The 23,722-nt window shown below is 39.2% G+C and overlaps 1 protein-coding gene and 1 long non-coding RNA gene across 2 annotated transcripts in view; one reads left to right on the forward strand and one right to left on the reverse strand.

Moving 5' to 3' along the window:
• Nucleotides 1-10,618: 10,618 nt before the first annotated feature.
• LOC142160891 (uncharacterized) lies at nt 10,619-23,361 on the forward strand. The gene is made up of 4 exons (XR_012693329.1): nt 10,619-10,650; nt 12,343-12,498; nt 15,025-15,200; nt 20,972-23,361. It is a non-coding gene; the product is annotated as an uncharacterized LOC142160891 (long non-coding RNA).
• PYROXD2 (pyridine nucleotide-disulphide oxidoreductase domain 2) overlaps nt 14,065-23,722 on the reverse strand; it is an 83,826-nt gene continuing 74,168 nt past the window's right edge. The window contains exon 16 of the mRNA XM_075215950.1: nt 14,065-15,462. Coding sequence (XP_075072051.1) covers nt 15,395-15,462 — 68 coding nt within the window. The 3' untranslated portion in view covers nt 14,065-15,394. The remainder of the gene's footprint in view (nt 15,463-23,722) is intronic.

The raw sequence follows: 23,722 nt of genomic DNA on the forward strand, positions 1-23,722 counted from the left end.
TGTAATTACATTGTTTGTGCCTCATACAGTAGAATCTTAAGATCTTGCTAAATTCTACTGTGAGATTTTTAGAATGGACTCTATAAAAGGTCTTATTGGTAACTTGTCTAAAGGCTTCCTTTTACATAATCCTCACAATCTTGAATTATGATCCCCCACCCTTATCTTCTGTTTTAATCACTATTGGGAGGTCCATTTTTGAGATCTTTACGTGCTTTGTGTTCAAGAGGTGTGAGAGTAGAATGCAATTAATATTGTATCGGGACGTCTACAGATTGCTTTTGAAATCGTCCATAGTTAAATTATAAAAGCAATCTATATTAGAACTTTTTGCTGAATTTGGGAAAAACTAAGATTTATTTTTAAACATTTTCTTATCTTTGTGCTTTTCAATATCTCCCCCCAAAAAAACAAAAATAAGCACCACTATATCCTCTTGGACGTTACGCTGCTCTCTAAGTTCTTCCAACATATTCCTTACTGGTACATCCGCTTTATCTAGAATTATTAGGGGTGAGGGAATTGCTCTTTTCAATAAGCTGTTTATTTGCAAAATATTTCTTGCAACATAGTTCCCTAATATATCTATTCAACCCAACAAAGAGTCCAAAGAGGTTGGGTTCTGCTGAAATGGGACAATTTAAACCTTTTGTTAAAAGGTAAAGTTGGGAATGTGATAAAATGTTTGTCGACAGATTAAAAATTAAATCTTGCCTTTCTGGTGTAATTTCTGTCCTCTTTTTCCTCCTGGGAATCTCTTGACCTTTTTAGTGTTCCTATTTTGTGTGGTCGATAGGTGTTTTGATGAAAGCATTTTCTGATGCTCTGATTGTAACCCTTTACTTAAAAGGGAGACTCCCGTTTCCATATTTTTTGGGGGGGTCCACCCTTCTAAATGATTTTGATCTTGCCCCTACATTTCCATGCCTGGTTTCTTTATATGTTTCTCTGTAGGTGTGTGATTGATTTGATTTCGTCTGTCTGTCTGTACACTCTTCAGTAGAGATAGGACGTTTGTATTTTACCTGATTTGATTTCCTAGGAGTGTGCACATTTTTTATGAAGGAACTTTATTATGAATATATTTTTTTTAACTTATACTTATGTGTACGGTTAAAAGAACATATTTGGTTTAATTGATAATCCTCGTTATCCCAATTCATTTTTCTATTTTTAATCATCAGCAATTGTTTCTCAGACTCTTCTACTCTACCATTTACGATTCTATCTTTTTCGCTAAAAATCTCTAATTTGATCTATCTCATTTTCAATCAGTTTTACTTACTTTTCCCTGTACTAATCAGGATTTTCATGAAAGGCAAAGAACAATTATCTAACGTCTGGTTCCATTCATCAAATAGATCTCGATTATAACAAAGTGCAAAAGTTTTGTACAACCTCAGAATCATTTTTGCATCCACATATGATTTGAAGGCAATTGCTTCCCACCAGTGTCTCATTGCTGCCTTTGGCAAATTTTCTAATTTAGAGAAACTTTGATGAATATTGGTTTCTTTTACTGGGGTGCTATTTATAGCATTTTTTCATTTCTTTATTCAAACACAAATGTCTTCTTGACATTCTATACTGGAGCTGGATATCAGACTTCTTAAAAGATAAGTGCACTTGTCTCTTTTTTGTGGATATATATTGAACATCTCAGTACATCAAAATAGCATGTAAAGCTGAGAATAAAGGAGAGATGAATAAGTCTGGTCACTACATGTTCCAGCACAATTTTACATCAGTGAGTAACATCACTATCCGCTCGATTGCAGTTCAAGAGTTATTGAATTCACTGAACAAGTTAAAAGAGACCTTAACATTGTCCTTGGTTCTTTTTTTGGACTGTTTATCAGCTCTATATTTCAGAATCTATTTAAGAGATGATATCATTTATTTGGTTGGGCTTTGTCAGCTGTTTCAGTTCTATGGAAATATAACCTTGTGTATATTAGAGTATAAATGTTCTTATCTAATATATTTTATTAAAGAGTTTGTTATGTATACTATTAATTTATCCACTGGCTCAGCTTCTTTTAATGTCCTTTGTTGTTTGATTACTATTTTATCTGTCATCTGATCTGTTCCCAGTGCTGTAGTGTAAGTTTATATTGTCACCATGACACATGTCGAGGGGTATATATTAGGCAGCAAGTGTACAGTCCGTTCTTTGAGACGACCAGATCAATAAATGAAAAAGGAAGCGCCATTTCTGTTTAATGGTAATCTGGGCTTCTGCAGGATATGCTCATTTGTTTTATAAATATGCACTCAGAATTACATCTTTTGGGGATGGTCTTAGATAAAACATTATAATATGTACTGCCCAAAATTAGTTGATTAGGCAGTATATCTGGAGCTAAAGACACAAGGAGCCTTTGAATGTAAGGCTCTACTTTGCCATTTCCATTGATAACAACATATTTTTAACCCTTATGCTGGGCACAGAGTTCTATATATTCCTGCTTTTTTTGTAAGAGAGAGACCTCCAGGTGCAAGTGGTTGAAACTTGGTTGCCCAGCTGCTCAAATTAGATTGCCTGTTACGTTTTTACTTTGAAATGTTCTGTGCGTAGACTCACTACTGCTATTTCAGTCTTTAGGACCGAGAGTACCTTTTGTAATTCTTCCTGGTTTATTTGTTTTAGCAATCTGATTTCAGATAGGAGGGAAGTGCCATCTCTCTTTGCAATTTCAGTCCATATTCTCAAACTTGCAGCAGCTTTGGAGGGAATTCAGTGATGCATTGAACGGCTCCTTGGCATGAAATTTCTTAAATAACTGCCTTAGATTTTTACGAGCTGGATTTTATTCCTCCTTGGCATATTCTGGATGTTTTCCCATGATTAAGACATGTAGACCAGGCGAGTGTTTTGGTGTGTTCCCCGGAAAACACTTTGCCAGCAGATCCAGTGATGGAAGCTCCTAGATCCCACAACTGTCGGCATGGGGCCTACAAATGCACCCTGGAGTTTCCATAACTTTTGCATTAAAAATATTTTAAAAATCTGATTGGCTGTAATATGAAATTTGTTTGCACTTGTTCATATTGGAGCACATCTTGAGCTTTGTCATCCAATAGGTTGTCTGGCCTACAAAGATTAGTTTCATGTATGATCTATCTGATGTTCTTGTCCATTTTGGAAAGATTAATTAAGAGTAAAAGATAAGTCTATAAAAGAATTGTAATTGTAGACTTGTTGTAATATATATCGACATGCTTAACAAGTTGTCCAGTTTAATGGATATTAAGTTTGATATTTTCAAGTACTGTTTGGGGATATATTTATAGTAAGGCTACTTTGTGTATTTGGGGGGTGTATGCTACATCAATTGTGGTGTGCGTATATATGTGTTACTTTGTCTGATCTAATGTATAGCATTACCAAATTTCAATCTTTCATTTACCTGCATATATGAATGACTTTTTGGTTATCTTTTCTATGATAAAGAGTGGGTAGCATTTGAATGGAACAGAGTCACTTTAGAAAGGCAATCATATTAATTAAATAAATGTATCCTATACACAGAAGTTTTGTCATGTGTCTTAGACGGGTCTAACGCAAGGTTGAATAGTGTACACGATTAAGGGTCTTTGAGTAATAATTATTGTTAGGTAAACTTTAGGTCATGATACACTGTTATAAAAAAAAAGGTGTAGAAAGGGCTTCCAAATGTTGAAACTGTATTATCTGAATGAGAGGTGTCCATAAATTTTGTCAAAACTTTCTCTGCCTCATATTGTATGTAAATATTACTTTCTCCTTTGTGTATTTATGTAACTTGGCAGCTATGGCATTTTTCGAATATCTGTTACTGATTGTCTAACACAAGTGAATCCTGCTTGCGTGTCATGTAATGAGTGGGGGTAAGATTTATTCTAAGTTTGCTGAAAATATTTTTGTGATTATTGTCTTGTTTTTTAATAATGAGTTGGGGTGATTAAAAGTAGAGATGCTTACTGACCCCCGTGTTTTGGTTTTGGTTTTGGTTTTGGATCTGGATTACCTTCGGGTTTCGGTTTTGGCAAAACCACCTTGTGTGTTTTGGTTTTGGTTTTGGTTTAGTTTGGTTTTGTTTTGCAATTTTGTTTAAAAATCAATTTTTTGGGGCATAAAATAACCGAATTTAGTGCTCCACCTGTTTCTTGGATAAGTAATGTAATTGTAAAGCTAATAAATTATGAAAAAAACTGTTTAATTCCTGGTAGGCTGTCATTAATTCTACACACAAAACAGATTGTCTTCCTCTCCATCTATGCATATTGGCAATGCAGCCATCGTCTTTGGATGTATAGTTCACCCTACACTTATAGTTAAATATCTAAAGAAATGGACAAAGGCAGTTTGGTTTCTGTCTCTCTAGGCCCCCCTCCACTTGTAGAAAATACTAAAAAATTCAGCCGTTATAGACTGTACAATATAAATAGAAATGGACAAAGGCAGTTTGGTTTCTGTCTCTATAGGCCCCCCTCCACTTGTTGAAAATACTAAAAAATTCAGCCGTTATAGACTATACAATATTAATTGAAATGGACAAAGCCAGTTTGGGGTCAGTCTGTGTATGACACCCTACCCTTATTGAGAAATTGCCAAAACAGCAGCCTTTCAAGACGGTGCGTGATATAGAAATGCCCCAAGTCCCTTTCCTATTTGGGGGTAGATTGCACCCTACACACTATACTTATACTTATAAGTATACTTATTTTTTTTTGGGTGTGTTTTTTTCCCTGATTTAAAAAGACTATGTACTTTTACATAGGCTTTACCAGATGATGTACTGGGAACACTACCATCACGACTGGTGCCAGCACCTGCTTGCTGATTCTGCTCATATGTGGACTGCTTTGAATCCATTTTAATGAGCCTAAAGCACTTGTAGTGCAAAATATTGCATATGGTATAGATAATGCTGCTAAATATGACTTTTGGCAGCCAGCAAAATTATTGTTTCACACTGGGGAATATGGGACACCCCAAAGCACTTGTAGTGCAAAATATTGAAAAAAAATCCTCCTCTCTTCCTGCTCTAACAATTGCTAATAGAATTGGTAATAATAATAGAATTGAATAGAATAGAATTGAAATAAAAATTGAAAGAATAAAGTATAAAATTATTGCTCTGTCCCTGCTTTAATACAGCCTGTGACCTAACCCTGCTCTCTCCCTCTGTCAAATGGCGATGGATTGCTGTGTAGGCGGGTGTTTATGCATTTCAAATATCGCGAGAACCGAGCCCCGAGATCCGACTACGTCACAATGATGTTTTGCCTCGATTTTGATTCCGAATGGGCGGGAGAGTACCGAGCCTGCTCGACTCGGTACTCGGATAGGCGAAGTTCGGGTGGGTTCGGATTTCGGGGAACCGAGCCCGCCCATCTCTAATTAAAAATCACTTGTTCTGTGTCTCTACCTGGCTTGGGAATTACTATGATTCATGTTAAATTGAAATCCATTGGAACTAGTTTGACTTTCTTAATATTGTTTAGTATCCGTATAATCTCTTAATGTGGGTTCATGTGGGACTAAGTCAGTCTGGGTCAAGAGATTTTTTGTTATGTATATGTGATATTTTATTTTGTATTTCTATTGAAGTTGTTGTGGCATTAAGTTCCTTTCTCTCTCTTCTATGCTTCAAATTTTAAGGTTATCATCTCTCCAAAGTGTACTTCTTTGATCATATCATCACAGATATCAGTGCGCAGGCCATTGTAGCGCTTCCAGAACAGTTACGTTATTTGTCCAGTACTTGCGATTGTTGTGTGTGTATTTGATTTGAGATTTTTGATCATGCGCTGGGGTGAACTAAGTTTGGCAATAACTTCTTTGTTTCCACATTAAAAGACTGAGGTTATTTTTATAATTCAAGATTGCTTTGAAAAATGTTCGTTCAATAGTTTTGTACATTTGTTTGAGGTCCAAGTAGTTTTTTTTTTATTTAATTTGGTCTGTAGGAGTTGGGTTATGTTCAGAATAGGCTTTTATCAGCTGTGTATTAGTTTCTACTAGTTTAGAATTAAGTTGTTTATGTTGTCATATAAGATTATACGATCTCTCATGACAGGTTTATAAGCCTCCTGAAATATCTTTAATGTGAGCGATGTCGGCAGAATTTCGCCAATGTTGTTCACACGAGCCATTGAAGTTTTCATCGTTTGATAGAAATCTCCAATTACTAGGAACTTAAAGAGGTGTTTGGGGAGGGCAGTGATCCGCATATAGGAGCATGTTCTGAGATCATTATATTATCAATCCTTGTTTTATCCTCTGGACTAGAAATGTAGATATTAAGATGTAATCTATGTTAGACATACAACACCCATGAAACCTATGTTTCATATGGGTGTGAATAGCAATAGGGGCTTTAGACTCTTAACATGTCATGAAAACATTTTTAAATTAGTTTTCAGGTTTGAACTTGGATCTGAGTTTATCATAGTATGGGATTTAATCTATACCTTTACAATACAATACCTCTCGTTGTAGTATAGGGTGAGGCAGATACAATTGGTTCATTCCATCCTCCCACAATAGTATTAAATAGATGGCTAAATATAGTAACTTTTACAACAGTAAAATAAAGTACTGAGAATATGTAGTTATATAGGTCTTAGATGTCGCCAGTTTGATCTCTGGGAACTTCCGAAGCTGTCAGGAGTGTAGCATATATCTATTTACACAGTGGAAAGAAACACTACCATTATCATGTAAATAGATAGAAGAGAGATCTTCCATTGTGCATTATTCACAACTTGACTGGATAAAGTAGGATGAATATTATCTTCATTGCAAAAGCTAAATAGTATTATATGTGTTGCTGTTTGAACAATTTTGGAATAGTTAAAGCTTACACTCCCTCATAGGTTAGATAATTTTATCCTATATGTCTCCATTTGTTTGGTCTTATCAGTATAATTTAAAATGTACATTATTACTGGTGTGGGTCTCTGGTACTCTCCTTTCTGGGCCAATTCTGTGCACTTGTTTGATCACTATTAATTTGACAGCTGATCCAGCATCCAGTTCCTGCGGTAGCCATTCCTTTAAGAGATGAGACAGATATATGTTGGGCGGTACGGTGGCTTAGTGGTTAGCACTTCTACCTCACAGCGCTGTGGTCATGAGTTCAATCCCTGACTATGGCCTTATCTGTGTGGAGTTTGTATGTTCTCCCCTTGTTTGCGTGGGTTTCCTCCAGGTGCTCCAGTTTCCTCCCACACTCCAAAAAAAACCATCCTAGTAGGTTAATTGGCTGCTATTAAATTGCCCTTAGTCTGTCTGTGTGTATGTTCGGGAATTTAGACTGAAAGCTCCTATGGAGCAGGGACTGATGTGAGTTCTCTGTACAGCGCTGCGGAATTAGTGGCGCTATATAAATAGCTGATGATGATATATTCCCGTTTCAGGCAGGTCTAATGCTCTCAAATTATTACATCTGCTCTAATTTTCTAAATCTTCTACCTGGTTGATAAGTGTTCGGTGAGTTTCTACTTGACGTTGGGTTGTGGTTTGTACAATGGGCTGAGATCATTTTCCAATGTTGATGTTGTTTGCTCCTTGTATCGGTGACTGGAAGATTAGGGGTCGTTAATGGGTTACATTTTTCTTTCCCTTTGATATCTGTTTCGGTGGATTGTCTATATTGACCAGAGTTGCTCTTCTGGCTTCTGAATTAGGCCTTTGGTGAAGGAAGATTTTCGCTGTATCGGTGTAAGCACCGGAGGATTTGAATGAGGATGTTACAGAGAGGTGGGGGATTTACAATGAAAAGCAATGAAGAACGAAGTCAGGCCGTTTCAGTTTTGAAGTTAGTCATTAAGATGGAAGGCAAGTTCTGTGTACATTGGGTTTACATGTGCGGTCATGAAATGTATATACTGATGAAAAGTGTGTGTGCTGTGGTTTCAGTTCCCAGGGGAAAAAAATGAGCGATGAGTCAGAATTTTTGTCTGTACGGGGTAATGTGAGAGTCACTTCTGGTATTTAGGAGTTTGTCAAGTCACACTTTTGAAGGTTGTTTATTTAATGTGAGTTCTCCTTAATCGTCTGTGTTTTCTCTCGGAGGGGGGGGGGGAGTTGAATAAACTTCTTTTTTATGTGGTTTATGTTATTCTGTTACAGCTTTGCTTTGAGGAGTTTTGTGGTGGGGAAGTTCTAACCGTGTGTAGGTGCAGGTTGCTTTGTAGTCTACCAGCAAACAGTCTTTTGTACTCCTTTCGAAGTCGTATAATTGGATGAACGAAAGTATATTGGTTAATATTGTTTTATTGGTCGATTGCACTCAGTATGCCACGCTACACGTGGCATACGGCAATCGCACGGTAAAATACTCACGTACACACTCGCATTACAACATTTAGTTATTTATATAATTCATATTCATATTGGTTCCGTTATACAGTAATTTATGAGCAGATAGTATTTAGTTTATTATTAGTTTATATATTATGATTATATGTGCACTTCAGTGTTATTTAGGGTTTAGGTTATAGGAAATGTGTCATGTCTGATATCATTTTATTCCCCTATTCATCAGCAGCTGTCCGGTTCCATCGCCGAAGAGATCGCATATTGCATACTCTAGTTATTGATGTTGTAACTGGTTTCTGGGCGGAAGAATCATCTGGAATGTTGTCCCTCAGCCTTTGAGGGGGTTGTTTGAACTAGCCTATGACCTGTTTACCCTGGACCCACCCGAAGTCTGGACCTATAGAAGCAAGCCACTGAATGTATATATAATCATAGCTGCGCTCCCAGTCTTCAGTCTACTCTGTTCAAGGGTGAACTACTGTTCGCAGGTACCCGTGGGGGCGCAGCGGTATGTATGTATATTTTGGTATTGGCTGTACTGTAATGTATTATATTATAATCATGTATTGAACTGTTAACTTTTTACATCTGCTAAAATAAATCAGTTTGTGCATTGGAAACACAATACAATCGCCTATGCAATGCCTATTTGAAAACGATAGAATTACTTTAATACTCCATACACTTACATCCCATTCAGAGTAATTATGTATAATGGACACCGTGATACAATGTGTCTAAGGAGTGTATTCAATCAGCGCCGAGTGTTTCATTGTATCCTCCCACTTACCCAGGGTTAGATCTTGTCACATATAGGTTTTCTGAGTGTGTAATTCATTGTGAAACACTGTATGTAACCAGGGTGGCCTTGTTTTTGTATTTTAACGGCTGCTGTTTTTTTCTTTCTCTCCCATCGTTTTCCTCTGTCTCAGGATGGAAAGCCACTTTATGTATGCTGTTCCACTTTCATCATCACCATTTATTTATATAGCGCCACCAATTCTGCAGCGCTGTACAGAGTACTCACTCACATCAGTCCCTGCCCCACTGGAGCTTACAGTCTAATTTCCTAACATACACTCACACTGAGACTAGTGTTGATTTTTGTTAGCAGCCAATTAACCTACCAGTATGTTTTTTGGAGTGTGGGAGGAAACCGGAGGAAACCCACGCAAACACTTTGATTGTTCAGACCCGATAAACACATTCCAGACACAAAATATCTGCTATAATCTTAGAGGAGTAACTCTTGTCTGTTTTCTTATCCTTCTTCTCTGGGATGATGTTCTTTCCTGAGAAATAAAGGTAGGTGACAACAGATTACTGTTATCTGGAGGGGACCATCTCCTGGAAATCTCAGAAAACATTTCTATCTGGTTATCTATAGTGTGATCTTATCTGATTACCAACATTGTTTTATGAGAGAGCAGATTCAATGGGGACAATATTATGGAGAGTAAAGCAAAGCTCTCACCTGAAGCTCATAGCAAATAAAAGTGCTGGTTTATTTGTATCTGAAAACTCTCCTAATGGAAAAAGTTATGTTGTCCTCTACAAATCTGCTGCTACTCAAGACTCAAACCCAGGGCCGGATTAACATGGGGTCTAACTGGGCTACAGCCCAGGGGCCATGGGCATCCATGGGGCCCTTTAAAGTGCTCAGCAGAAGTATTGATCGGTGCGGGGGCGCTCCCGGCCCGATCAATGCTGCTGAGCTATGTCACTATAGTCCTTCCCCGGCGCTAAGTAACCTCTTTACTGAGAAGATCTCGTGAGAGTGAGACTATGAGTCTCACACTCACATGATCTCCTCAGTAAGAAGCTAACAGCGCGCCGGCCGCGGAAGGACTACAGTGACAGGAGAAGTAGGTAAGCGCTTGGGGGGGGGGGGGGGGGAAGGTCGGCTCACAGGGGAGGCCTCACGGGGGGAAGGAGGCCCCCTTAGCCCAGGGGCCTCCATTCCCTTAATCCAGCCTTGCTCAAACCTAGTGATATAATGTAGACTTATCTACTCGCCTAGTAGAGCGAGCTAGGTACTGTAATCATAGCTTGCATAAGTACCGTATATATTCGTGTATAAGCTGAGTTTTTCAGCACATTTTTTTGTGCTGAAAAAAGCCCCTCTCGGCTTATACTCGAGTCCCACTTACCTGGTCTCCGTTCTCCAGTCTCCCCCGCTCATCTGCAGCCTCTGTGGATCACTTTCAGCCACCATTTTATTGTAGCCCATTTTTGTGTGTTCATTGCACAAGGAACAATAAAGTTAAATGAAAAGGAGCCTGTCAGTCAAATCTAAAGACCGGGACATTTCCATCTAGCCCCGCTGGTCAGAGACACATGTGAGTACCCTGACTTGTCCACTGCAATTATTTGCATCAGTTTTCTAAAGTCCAATATTTTTATTTTGTGTCACCTATTAATAAGTGTCTGAAGATTCCTTTGCATAACTGTGAAATCATTGAAAAGTCTAAAAACATCCCAAACTTCAAGTATAATAAGGGTTAAATCACACAAAGCAAATTGTATTGTTCTGTTAAAATGTTTCTTCCAGCAAACAAAATCAAACTTATCTTTATCTGAGCTATTATATCAGCAGCATCTTTTGCATTACTAAAGCCTAAATTACTGTACTGTTCTGAACACTTAGGAGTAACTGTTCATCACCTTCTAAAGGAGAATGAATGGAACTGGCACATGTATTTAGTATCCACAGACTGTCTCATTGATTTCTATATTAATGATCTGAGTTGTCTTTAGTGAATGTTATTTATATCTGTGTTCACCTATTAGGCTTGATACCAAGTGCAAAGGATTTAGTTTAACCATCTGTGTACAATTTATTAGCATATGGGTATATATTATGTATTTATATAATTTTATTGATGTTTAATAACAATACATTTTGATATATTTATTTACAACCTCACGTTTGTATTATTGGGAGCCCAGTGTTAACGATATCCAGCACTGTTTTTATTTTTGAAATTTACCAGTAGCTGCTGCATTTCCCACCCTAGGCTTATACTCGAGTCCACCCTAGGCTTATACTCGAGTCAATAACTTTTCCCAGTTTTTTGTGGTAAAATTAAGTGCCTCGGCTTATATTCGGGTCGACTTATACTCGAGTATATACGGTATTCAGATTGCAAAATAAAATTTTAATTAATTCACACCACCTTTGATCAGACTTGCCTGCTCTCCAGCAATGTGCTCTGAATTTCGGGAAGAGAAGGCCACCCTCTTCGGGCCATGATAGCACAATTTGCTTCAAATCACAGCATTACGCAGCAGGAGGCGGAGCCACGAAGATGCAAATTTCATCGCCACGCCCCCTACACATGCCAGTTGGAAAAATATGTTGTCAAGTATGCATTTAATTAGCATGTATAAATATTATCCCCACATTATCATTGCAATATGTACGTGAATAAATATTTACATGAATAGCATAAACAAATACATATTTCTGAGCAGGATGCTCACCTTCCTCTATAGCTAATTAGTTTCAGACTGCTGGATGCTATTTACCATGCCCTCATATTAAAGGGGTGGTAAATATACTGTACTTAGGTCATACTTGCCTACTATCCAGGAATTTCCAGAAGGCTCATGAATCTCGGAGATCACAGATCCCAGAATTTCAGAGATCCCAGGTCATGTGACAGGGGTAGGAGGCGTGGTCACCATAGCCCCGTCTCCACTATAAAGTACCGAGATTCACGGCATTGTCTAGCGGGGGCGGGGCTTAATGGTGCAATTGCATCATTAAGCCTCGCCCCCCACTAGTCAATGCCGTGAATTTTGCTATTTTTATAGGAGTTTCCTCCCACACTCCAAAAACATACTGGTAAGTTAATTGGCTATTAAATTGACCTTAGTCTCTCTCGGTCTCTATGTATATGTTAGGGAATTTAGACTGTAAGCCCCAATGGGGCAGGGACTGATGTGAGTATGTTCTTTGTACAGCGCTGCGGAATCAGTGGCGCTATATAAATATCTGATGATGACTGTACCCTCTTCTGATTTTCTAGGCTATTGACTGTGAGTTGTGAGTCTAATAAAGATCTACTGCAGACTTGCAGCCTGTGAACAAATAATAGAGCTGGCTTTCTTGCATCCTAAGTAGAGGTGGATGTTGCAACATTTTCCTTATCTTTTCAAGATTTCCGCACACATACAGGTTAAAGGTACTATTACCCATATTATTATGCTGAAAAGTAAATTGTTAATTTTAACCTTTGAAGTTACCTGATATAAATAAACAGAAAACATATCTATGTTGGGGCACGTAGAGGAATACAGTGAGATGCCTGTCTTGCACATACCATTGAATCTCAAACAACTGTATTTGGAAAATCAATTCCTGCACAATGTTAATGCACCTTTTATAGAGATGCAGTGACTGCAATTTCATTTATAATGTTTTCAATTATCTTCCCAGAATATATATGCTTTAGCTTTTAAAAGCAAGTCTAATTTTATTGCATTTACTCTTCTATTGACCCACTATCAGAATGCAATATGTCTATTGTCACTCATATGCTGCCTGCACAGACATTTAAAGATGTATTAAATAACATGATGCAAATGGCAAATGGACTGTAAACTATGCCAGCCAATCAGAGATTAGTGTTATCAGTCTGGCAGTCGGGCCTGGCCAACCTGTGTCTCCAGGTGTTGTGCAACTACAAGTTCCAGCATGCCCTAACAGCTCTTTGCTACTTGCAAAGCATGCTGGGGCTTGTAGTTTCATAACAGCTGGTGAGCCACATTTTTTTTATATATTTTTCATTCATTGTGCTTTTACCAACACAATCTATTGCATTGCAGAATAGGTCTTACCTTTTCCAAAAATGTAAACATGGCATTAATGTTTAGAATGTAATAGCGCAAAGGGCACCATTTACTCTTATTAATACTATTCTTAATGTGCTTTTCATGAGTTTCTTAATGTGTGACAAGTGCAAACCAGCAGATAGTGATGAACATGCAAATTACTTTGTATTTTATTTTTAATTTAAGCGCCAGGAAGGAGCCATAAATAAAATTAAAATATGCCCTTTAACGATTTCCTATCTGCTTACAACAGCATATCCATACAAGACAATTAAAATGTGAAGCATCCGCGGTCCTATAATGAGACCGAATGAGGCATCTGAAAAATTTTACAGGCAGCAAAATAGTATATAATTCATTATAATAAATGTGCATTTTCCTGGTACCACATGTGTGGTTTCTTCACTAAATTCATGCTGAGCACCAACGTATGTTTTAAATAGATCATAATGCACAAAAAGGAATTATGTTGGCTTGTTGACGAAATGAAAAGTACATAGTTTTAATTGCTGTCTAGGACAGGAAAGTGGTTATGTCCTCCTGTGACATTGTATGTACCGTGTAGTCATATGTACTACATAGCTGCTGCATACTGTGAGAAACACAAGTAGTTTTAATTTATAAAATAATATGAGCAATTATGAGAGTTTACACTAATTACTGTAGCAAAACCATTTGCTTTGTTATAAAACCTCATATATTGGCAATTTTATGGCCTGTAATGTAAGAAAGCCCTCGGTAGAGCAGAATCTGACATTCTTAGCACAGCCACGTACAGATCTATTATAGTGTTAAACATCATTCCACCTTTTGTGCACTTTGCTCGTTCTCCCCATCCTACAGAACAAAGCTGTGAAATGAGTTTTAGGGCCCAGCATTTGTATGTTGTGTAAGTAGAATGATCACAAAAGAAACAATTGCAATTAACAAGTTTATATTTCAGTGTGATAAAGGATAAAAACATCTATTTTCAGATCTGTGTGTCTGAAACATCAACCCACTCTCTTAAACAATTCCATCTTTTATATAATACCAGAGATAATGGGGCTGAGTACTACGACAATCTGTGTGGCGTATCTTGCCTGAAATCACTCTGGCTATGCCCAGAAAAGAGGGTGCTCACTTGCCCATTCAGATTTGACTGATTTTGCCCGCTTCAGCCTGGATAGGCGGCACGGGGCATCAGAACGTAAGCCCAGTATAGTATGGTGTTTGCGCAATTTGCGAACAGATGCAGACTAGAACAATGACGCAAAAGCACCTCAGAAAGACGTATTATTTGCAGGCGGTCAGGGGGCAGAAGCAAGTAGCGGATGATGATGATGACGGTTCCCACCACTAGCGATCTGCTTGTTATTGGTTGATTGAGAATTATCTACTGGCGCCGATTGATTTCTTCATCGCTCAGGCATAGATTGCGCTTTTGTGTTTCAGTTTAAGCAACTTTAGTTTTTTTCCCCGTACATGACACAGGAAGTTGTTTCTGCTGTGTTACAGCAGTTTTAGCAGTTTCATTGATGCCCGATCGCGAATGTGTTTGTTGCAAATAAAATAAATGGTTAAAACCATGGGCGCCAGTGGGACGTGAATGTCTGTGACGTATGCCTGGCGTAAACCAGAACCACATGCTACTTTTGCTGTCTGGCACGCATCAGCCGCTTTGCATATGGTGTCAATTGCGACTTACTTAATGAACGCAAATTGCATCTGCAGCTTAGGGCACAAATGCAGTCAACTCTACCCCTGCCCAAATATCTCTAGCAGTGCTAATATTTTCCCAGAAATGTATCTGGTTTTTTTTGTTGTTATTGTGATCCAAGAAACACCTTTTACAGAAACGTTTTGAACCCCAATAGGACCTTTTTCATCTTTACCAGGACAACCCGGACGGAAGGACAACCCGCAATTACATCGGAACGCTGTGTGCAATGTTTGTGGCTATAAACTACACCACCCATCATCCACTGAAACTTTGCAAGCACTAAATGGCAGCTGCCTCTCTCCTGTGTTTTCTGCAACATGGCTGCATTAACTAGTGTTCAAATTATGAGAGGTAATACCTGCAGAGTAGGTAACACAAATAGAGTTGGAAGTGGGATGGAGCAGCTCAGACAGTACTAGGTTTACATAGGAACGTCTACTATCACTAAACTAAATAATAATAATAACTAAACAATATTACCATGTTGACATAGAACATGTTTGGACCTAAAATATTTAGTGGAAGCCATTTGTTTGAAAGTGGAATCATCCTTTTAGGTGTTTCAGAGCTACCAACGCTGCATTTCGTCCTGATGCTCCCATGACACCGCCTCCTGAAATACAGAAAGTCAGTCTAATGTTATTATGAGTCACCAATAAGTATGCACGGATCATTATTCTCTGAGTCAACAGAGCATTAACTACTTGCGTATCCTAGGTATACAAGAGCAGTGTCACACAGCAGTGTATGTTTTCCAGCTGAATCGCTACCACAATAGCACCAAACCAATATAATACCGAGGCACAGAAAACACTTAATGCTATATGTGCTTATAAACATCATTCTAGATTGTTTGGTTCCTGGCCCGTGATCTGTATAAACAGCATTTAAGTTTGAATGTTATTTGCACAATACAGAAGTAACTGCCGCTATAACTCTCTAAAACAGTGATAGGCAACGTTGAAAGAGGTGGAGAGCCATATGTGTGGCCCTCCAGCTATCAAAGGGGCCACACAGAGAAAGGATGGCGAGCAATGTGCACTGCCTCCACCTATGGGGCTACCATGTGACCTCCCTGTACTGTGCACTCCCTCCTCCTCCTCCAGGTATACCATGTGACCTCCCTGCACTGTGCACTCCCTCCTCCTCCGGGTATACCATGTGACCTCCCTGCACTGTGCACTTCCTCCTCCTCCGGGTATACCATGTGACCTCCCTGCACTGTGCACTTCCTCCACCTATGGGGCTACCATGTGACCTCCCTGTACTGTGCACTTCCTCCTCCTCCTCCAGTTATACCATGTGACCTCCCTGCAATGTGCACTCCCTCCACCTATGGGGCTACCATGTGACCTCCCTGTTCTGTGCACTCCCTCCTCCTCCTCCAGGTATACCATGTGACCTCCCTGCACTGTGCACTCCCTCCTCCTCCAGGTATACCATGTGACCTCCCTGCACTGTGCACTCCCTCCTCCAGGTATACCATGGGACCTCCCTGCACTGTGCACTCCCTCCTCCTCCAGGTATACCATGTGACCTCCCTGCACTGTGCACTCCCTCCTCCAGGTATACCATGGGACCTCCCTGCACTGTGCACTCCCTCCTCCTCCTCCTCCAGGTATACCATGTGACCTCCCTGTACTGTGCACTTCCTCCTCCTCCAGTTATACCATGTGACCTCCCTGTACTGTGCACTTCCTCCTCCTCCTCCAGTTATACCATGTGACCTCCCTGCACTGTGCACTCCCTCCTCCTCCTCCAGTTATACCATGTGACCTCCCTGTACTGTGCACTTCCTCCTCCTCCTCCAGTTATACCATGTGACCTCCCTGTACTGTGCACTTCCTCCTCCTCCTCCAGTTATACCATGTGACCTCCCTGCAATGTGCACTCCCTCCACCTATGGGGCTACCATGTGACCTCCCTGTTCTGTGCACTCCCTCCTCCTCCTCCAGGTATACCATGTGACCTCCCTGCACTGTGCACTCCCTCCTCCTCCAGGTATACCATGTGACCTCCCTGCAATGTGCACTCCCTCCACCTATGGGGCTACCATGTGACCTCCCTGTTCTGTGCACTCCCTCCTCCTCCTCCAGGTATACCATGTGATCTCCCGGCACTGTGCACTCCCTCCTCCAGGTATACCATGGGACCTCCCTGCACTGTGCACTCCCTCCTCCTCCAGGTATACCATGTGACCTCCCTGCACTGTGCACTCCCTCCTCCAGGTATACCATGGGACCTACAAGGAGGGTACCACTGCACTAGGTATCATTGGGAATCCGTGGTGGTAATTTTCAACAGGAACTCCTTAAACGAGAAGCAAGACAAATTTTCATGATGAATAGTTTGATCCCAAATGGACTCAATGATTCCAATAACTTTATGGTCTATTTATGAGGATAATTATAATGCTTGTTGGGTGTCTATCTTTTTATACAAGATTTATCCATATTTTCACAAACTGTAGGTATAGTTTTATACCAATCTTTAATCACTTGAAATATTTGTTCACTTAATAGAGTGACTATACTATATGACCATATGTAGTCCAAATGTCTCACTTTAAATGCCCTCTTCTATGTTTTAACATGGGCTCATCTAACCGTTAATTTCACAATTTATTAATTAATTTTTATAGCTTAATTTTTATGGGCTTCATATTCATCACTTTTATTTTATTTTCACTATATATCTTTTCCACTTTGATCCATTCAGATCTTGAAGGGTTCAATATGGACAAATCCAAATCTAGTTTAATCTAGAATGTATAAATACAATAAGAGTTTCACACATTATAAAATGTATGTACAGGGAATATATCAATTGAGTTAATGGGATTAAGCATTGCTGGATTATGTTATTAGCTTAGTAATTATCAATAACATACTTTACATAATCTGTGTTATCTAAACACATATGTATAATAAGCTTTAATTTTAATCCTTATATGCATAGGATCAAATATCATCACATACTTACCATATTATATGGAGATTCATTCCCTTATTTAGACTGCTGTAGTATTTTAAATAAACTGAAACAGTTCAAGAAATCTCAATTCAGTATTCACATAGTGTTTGTTTACATGCTGACAAACGGAAAACATAGATCCCCCAATCCTCTATCATTGGGAATGGCTAAACATAAATTCTACCAACAGGATAGGTTACTTCAACTATCAATCACGTAAATCATGAGACACGGAGTCTCCGCCTGTTATAGAGTGACACGTCAGAGCAGTGGGCGTGAACAGCTGCATAAATACTCTCAATCTCCCTCACTTCTGGTTGCCTTGAAAAAGCATGTAGCGAAACGCGCGTTGGCGTTTACCCTGCTGCTGCAAATATTCACTCCTTGCTACCTGTATTAACCTAACTATCACTCACCCTTGTATGGGTCATTTATTAATCTAAATGTATGTGTGTGTGTATGATTGCCAAACGGCACTACCGCTATTTAGTAGGTGAACTAACAGATATATCAGGTGCTTGATTGGTAGCAGTTCACTAGTGTGTGTATGCAGGACTGCACAAACGGCACTATCAATATTAGTAGGAGAACTACAGACATATCAAGTGCCTGTTTGTTAGCAGTTCAGTAGTATATTACAGGGACAAAGGATTACTAGATTATACAAACTAATCAACATTAGTCAGAGTTCCTTTTAGCCCCAGAAATACTACTTAATAATAATATATATTAGTACTCAACTTGGTGTGAGCTTATATAAACATGAGGATATACTTATATAATAAAATGCTCCTTACATCATCAGAGGTTTGAGTCAACATATAAGCTCATTACCTTATAAATTGTGTCAACTATAATCATATGACCATTGGTTCCAATCAAGATAACCTCAGTACACACAGCATACATTTTCAGTTGCAATGGTATCTTAGGTAGTCAAATATAATTAGAAGAGGAGTGACTATTATATTTTGATTAGCTTTATATATATTGATAACAAGTAGCAGGGCATAGCAATTCAATTTGCTATTTTAATTCACTTTAGTCACTTTAATATTTCGCTATTCAATTAGGAGGTATATTTTAAGTATATTAATAAAGTACAAGTTTTTTATTTTTAACAAGTAGATCGCTGAGTGCCTTCCAATACACAATTCTTCCTATCCTCTTCATGCTTCAACAATACCATGGGACCTCCCTGCACTGTGCACTCCCTCCTCCTCCTCCTCCTCCTCCAGGTATACCATGGGACCTCCCTGCACTGTGCACTCCCTCCTCCAGGTATACCATGGGACCTCCCTGCACTGTGCACTCCCTCCTCCTCCTCCTCCTGATATACCATGTGACCTCCCTGCACTGTGCACTCCCTCCTCCTCCTCCTGATATACCATGTGACCTCTCTGCACTGTGCACTTCCTCCTCCTCCAGTTATACCATGTGACCTCCCTGTACTGTGCACTTCCTCCTCCTCCTCCTCCAGTTATACCATGTGACCTCCCTGTACTGTGCACTTCCTCCTCCTCCTCCAGTTATACCATGTGACCTCCCTGCACTGTGCACTCCCTCCTCCTCCTCCAGTTATACCATGTGACCTCCCTGTACTGTGCACTTCCTCCTCCTCCTCCAGTTATACCATGTGACCTCCCTGTACTGTGCACTTCCTCCTCCTCCTCCAGTTATACCATGTGACCTCCCTGCAATGTGCACTCCCTCCACCTATGGGGCTACCATGTGACCTCCCTGTTCTGTGCACTCCCTCCTCCTCCAGGTATACCATGTGACCTCCCTGCACTGTGCACTCCCTCCTCCTCCAGGTATACCATGTGACCTCCCTGCACTGTGCACTCCCTCCTCCAGGTATACCATGGGACCTCCCTGCACTGTGCACTCCCTCCTCCTCCTCCTCCAGGTATACCATGGGACCTCCCTGCACTGTGCACTCCCTCCTCCAGGTATACCATGGGACCTCCCTGCACTGTGCACTCCCTCCTCCTCCTCCTCCTCCTGATATACCATGTGACCTCCCTGCACTGTGCACTCCCTCCTCCTCCTCCTCCTGATATACCATGTGACCTCCCTGTACTGTGCACTCCCTCCTCCTCCTCCGGGTATACCATGTGACCTCCCTGTGCAGAGGATGTCATGTGGCATGTAAGTCAGCTGCCCCATTGTGATAAGATCGGGAGTAGCCCACCACTGTTCTAAGACCTTCAGTAAAGTAAACATATTTGTTATTCCCATACATGGTACAATTTGCCAAATAGACTTCAGGGTCATTTTCTATGTTCGCTCCATGTATGTAAAAATAATCATGGGAAGAATAATAGAAAACTATTTCTTTGTCATAAAATATTTTCAGAATGTTATAGAAATAAACCGCTCCATGTCCGCAAAAAACAAATACATACATATATATATATATAATTTGCTTTGGTAAATAAAAATTACAAGTTATTCCTGTTGGAGCTGATTTTGTGCGTAACCAATGAAAATGGGTCTGGTCTTTAATTGGCTTAACTACTTTACTCCGAAGTGGTAAAAAAAAGTAACTTTCCAGAATTGGTTGATTACTTCTACTTTATTGCTCTTTTGCTGCTAAAATGACTGTACCTGATGTAGAGGGCTGAGTGTAATACTGTCAGCCTCACACGGATATATGTTTGTCAGTAGTTGATTGACAATAAACCTTTTTGTTTATGTCACTCCAAAGACATACTGGTTAACTGGCTTCTGATGAAATGAACCCTAGTGTATGTATCCGAGTGGTAGGGAATTTAGATTGTAAGCTCACTGGGGCAGTAATGGATCTGAATGGTTAAATATTCTCTGCAAACCTCTGCATAGTATGTAGGCACCATATAAATAACTATTATTATTATTATTATTATTATTAATAAATAATAATAATAATAATTATAATAACCTTGAAAGGCATATATGGAAAAAAAACAATGCTGTACCATAATATGATGACTAGCCTGCCGCCCTTGAAATGCAATACCTTTACACAATTCCTATGTGGTCATTACACAAATCCGGCCCAATTTCCTTAAGAGTCCTTTCAATTACAATAGAGAGCTATAGCATGAGCAACATAAAAATAATATTGTTTCATGTTTCTGAAGATTCTCTCTTCTATTACTTTTCAGCCACAAAGTCATCGCCTAAGGACAAGTTTTCATTTGCTCAAAATGAGACATCACAAAATAAGTGCTTAAAAATATTACATTGCTAAATCTCCTTTCGTTTTGCGTGTGAGCTTTATGAAGATTACATCTGAAAGATGCACATTCATCAAACAGTGATACATAAAGAACATGTGCAGGGTTGAATGGAGGTGGCCAGCGTTTACAATCTATGCATCGGTTAATCTGACAACGCTGCAGAAACAAACCAGTCATAGAAAACGTAGTGCGAGTAGGAAACTTACTGATGATAATGTTAGTATTTCATCCAACAGGTGTTTCCAAGTATTGTCTTGCAAACTGGCTCCTAATTGGGCTACAAACATCAATGTTTTCTATTAACTTCCTCTCTATAAATATAGTTTACGCTGTCCCAGTCAGGCTATAATTTTAGGAAGGGGATGTTAGATTGGTGCGTCGGTCTGAATATTAAAGCTATGTCTAGCCTAGTTATAGCCCACAATTTCGTGTGTACACATGGGTCCCAAACATTGGACGTTTCAGTTGAGGAAAGGAGGGTATACTATAAATACATTATTGTTGCAATACAATTCCAAAATCTGCAATAACGCAGTGCTTTATATAGATATGCTGGATTTGTTTGTATTTTTTGTCATCACTAGTGACAGACAGTGTAAGAAATGATCAAATACGTGTCTGAGATTGCTGTGTATAGGGGCATTTATGCCTAAGGAAGCAGGAGATTACTTCATATAAATTTATTTACATTCCGGTGCCATCCAACCATTGGTCCAGTGGAAACCACGTAGTAGCATTTATTTTGGGTAACGTGTTGTGGCCATGTAGCATCCACACTTATTTATATACATTATTGCTAAACCTATAACTGTATAAACCATCTATATATATATATAAAAGTCTAACGCTGCTCCTCACCTTTATAAATACACACACAAACAAATTTGGTAAAATGTTTGCAAATTACTCTTTTGTGTACTTGCTTATTCCTACTGACTACATTTATCTCATTTCGTGGTCTTATTTTGTTTGGTTTATTTAGTTTTTTTGTGTGGTAGTTACCATTTATAACAACCTTTGTTATTCCAAAGTGACTCGGTTTTCTATTAATTTGTCTTATTTGCACTTAGGGGCATATTCAATTCTTTAGTTTCCCCGCCGTGTTAAAACTATTACCGTTATTACGGTAATAGTAAGCTGGATTTCAGCTCGCAGCTCCCTGGTGTGGGAGCAGCTGACCAGCAAGAAGCAGCAAATAGGCGAAGGACGGAGCGGAATTAAGTCATCATCATCATCAACATTTATTTATATAGCGCCAGCAAATTCCGTAGCGCTTTACAATTGGGAACAAACATTAATAAGACAATACTGGATAATACATACAGACAGAGAGGTAAGAGAACCCTGCTCGCAAGCTTACAATCTATAGGACAATGGGAGTATGAAACACAAGGGCATGTGCTACATCATATTGCACAATGGACCAGCCAGACTGCAAAGGTAAAAGTATTGAGTGGGCTGTGTGATCAGTCACACAGCAATGTTGGTCAGAGGGTTGTTGTCTTGTGTTAGCTGTGTAGAGGGTGGTAATAGGGTAATGTAGGGAAATTAAGATGATGGTTGAGGAATATCATAACCTTGTCTGAAGAGGTGGGTTTTCAGTGAACGCTTGAAGGTTTGAAGACTAGAGGAAAGTCTTACTGTGCGAGGGAGGGAATTCCACAAAGTAGGTGCAGCCCAGAAAAAATCCTGTAACCAATGACAAACTAAGACTGAGAACCAAAGAGAACGCGCGAACGTGATTGTCATCGCCATGGAGATCTAACTCCTCATTAAACTGCCCGTCACAGGGAAAACAATCGAAGAGTGAACAGGACAGAGGTAATAGAGGTAATATCACGTCAACGTCTACAAAGTCAGCGGACAAGATGCCACGCTGTTCTTGATGTTGGTAACAAATATTAAAGCTCATAACTGTGGTCCCATGAACAGTATTTGTGAATCAAAATTATTGGTAGCATGAAACAGGGGAAATTGGTAAAAGACAATGAGAATATATTTGTGAAATAGAAGTTGTGTTAAGTTCTTTTTTTTTTATTTTTTTGGAGCCGGTAGTGGATTCCACATTCGTGGGATAAATAATGAGCGGCATTTAACCGTTACCAAAAAAGGGTCAAACATGATCTTACGCTTATTTTTTTCGTTGTTTTAACTAGCTTTTAACTAGTTTATAAATAATCACCATTCTGGTGAATGCACAAAAATAACCCTTGACAGTGATCCCTATGGCACCTATATTTTCTTAGTGGACCTCAATGTGGGAAGTGGGGAGGCATGGATGAATTTAGAGAATCTCCTAATATTGTCATTATATATATATATATATATATATATATATATATATATATATATATGCTTGTCTTGTCTGCTGTTCAATGAAAACCTGTCTTAAACAAGGTCTGGATGTAAGACCGAAATGTCAACTATAATATTAAGGAACTGGATTGAAAATAAAGAATAATATATCTGTTTTAAATGGTGAGTGCTCTCTCTATTTTTTGACCATGTGCTAGCTACTATAGAAATGGGAGCTATTGTGGAGCACCCCAAAGAGGATCTACTTGAAGATGTGAGTGCAGTTTTTTCCAATAATTATAAATATATATATTAAGATGACTTGATATTGAATTTTTCTCTTTACTTTGGGGGTGGGGTAGGGGAATTGTCTTCTAGCTT

Source organism: Mixophyes fleayi, chromosome 6 (genome assembly GCF_038048845.1).
Source record: "Mixophyes fleayi isolate aMixFle1 chromosome 6, aMixFle1.hap1, whole genome shotgun sequence".
Classification (NCBI taxonomy): Eukaryota; Metazoa; Chordata; class Amphibia; order Anura; family Limnodynastidae; genus Mixophyes; species Mixophyes fleayi.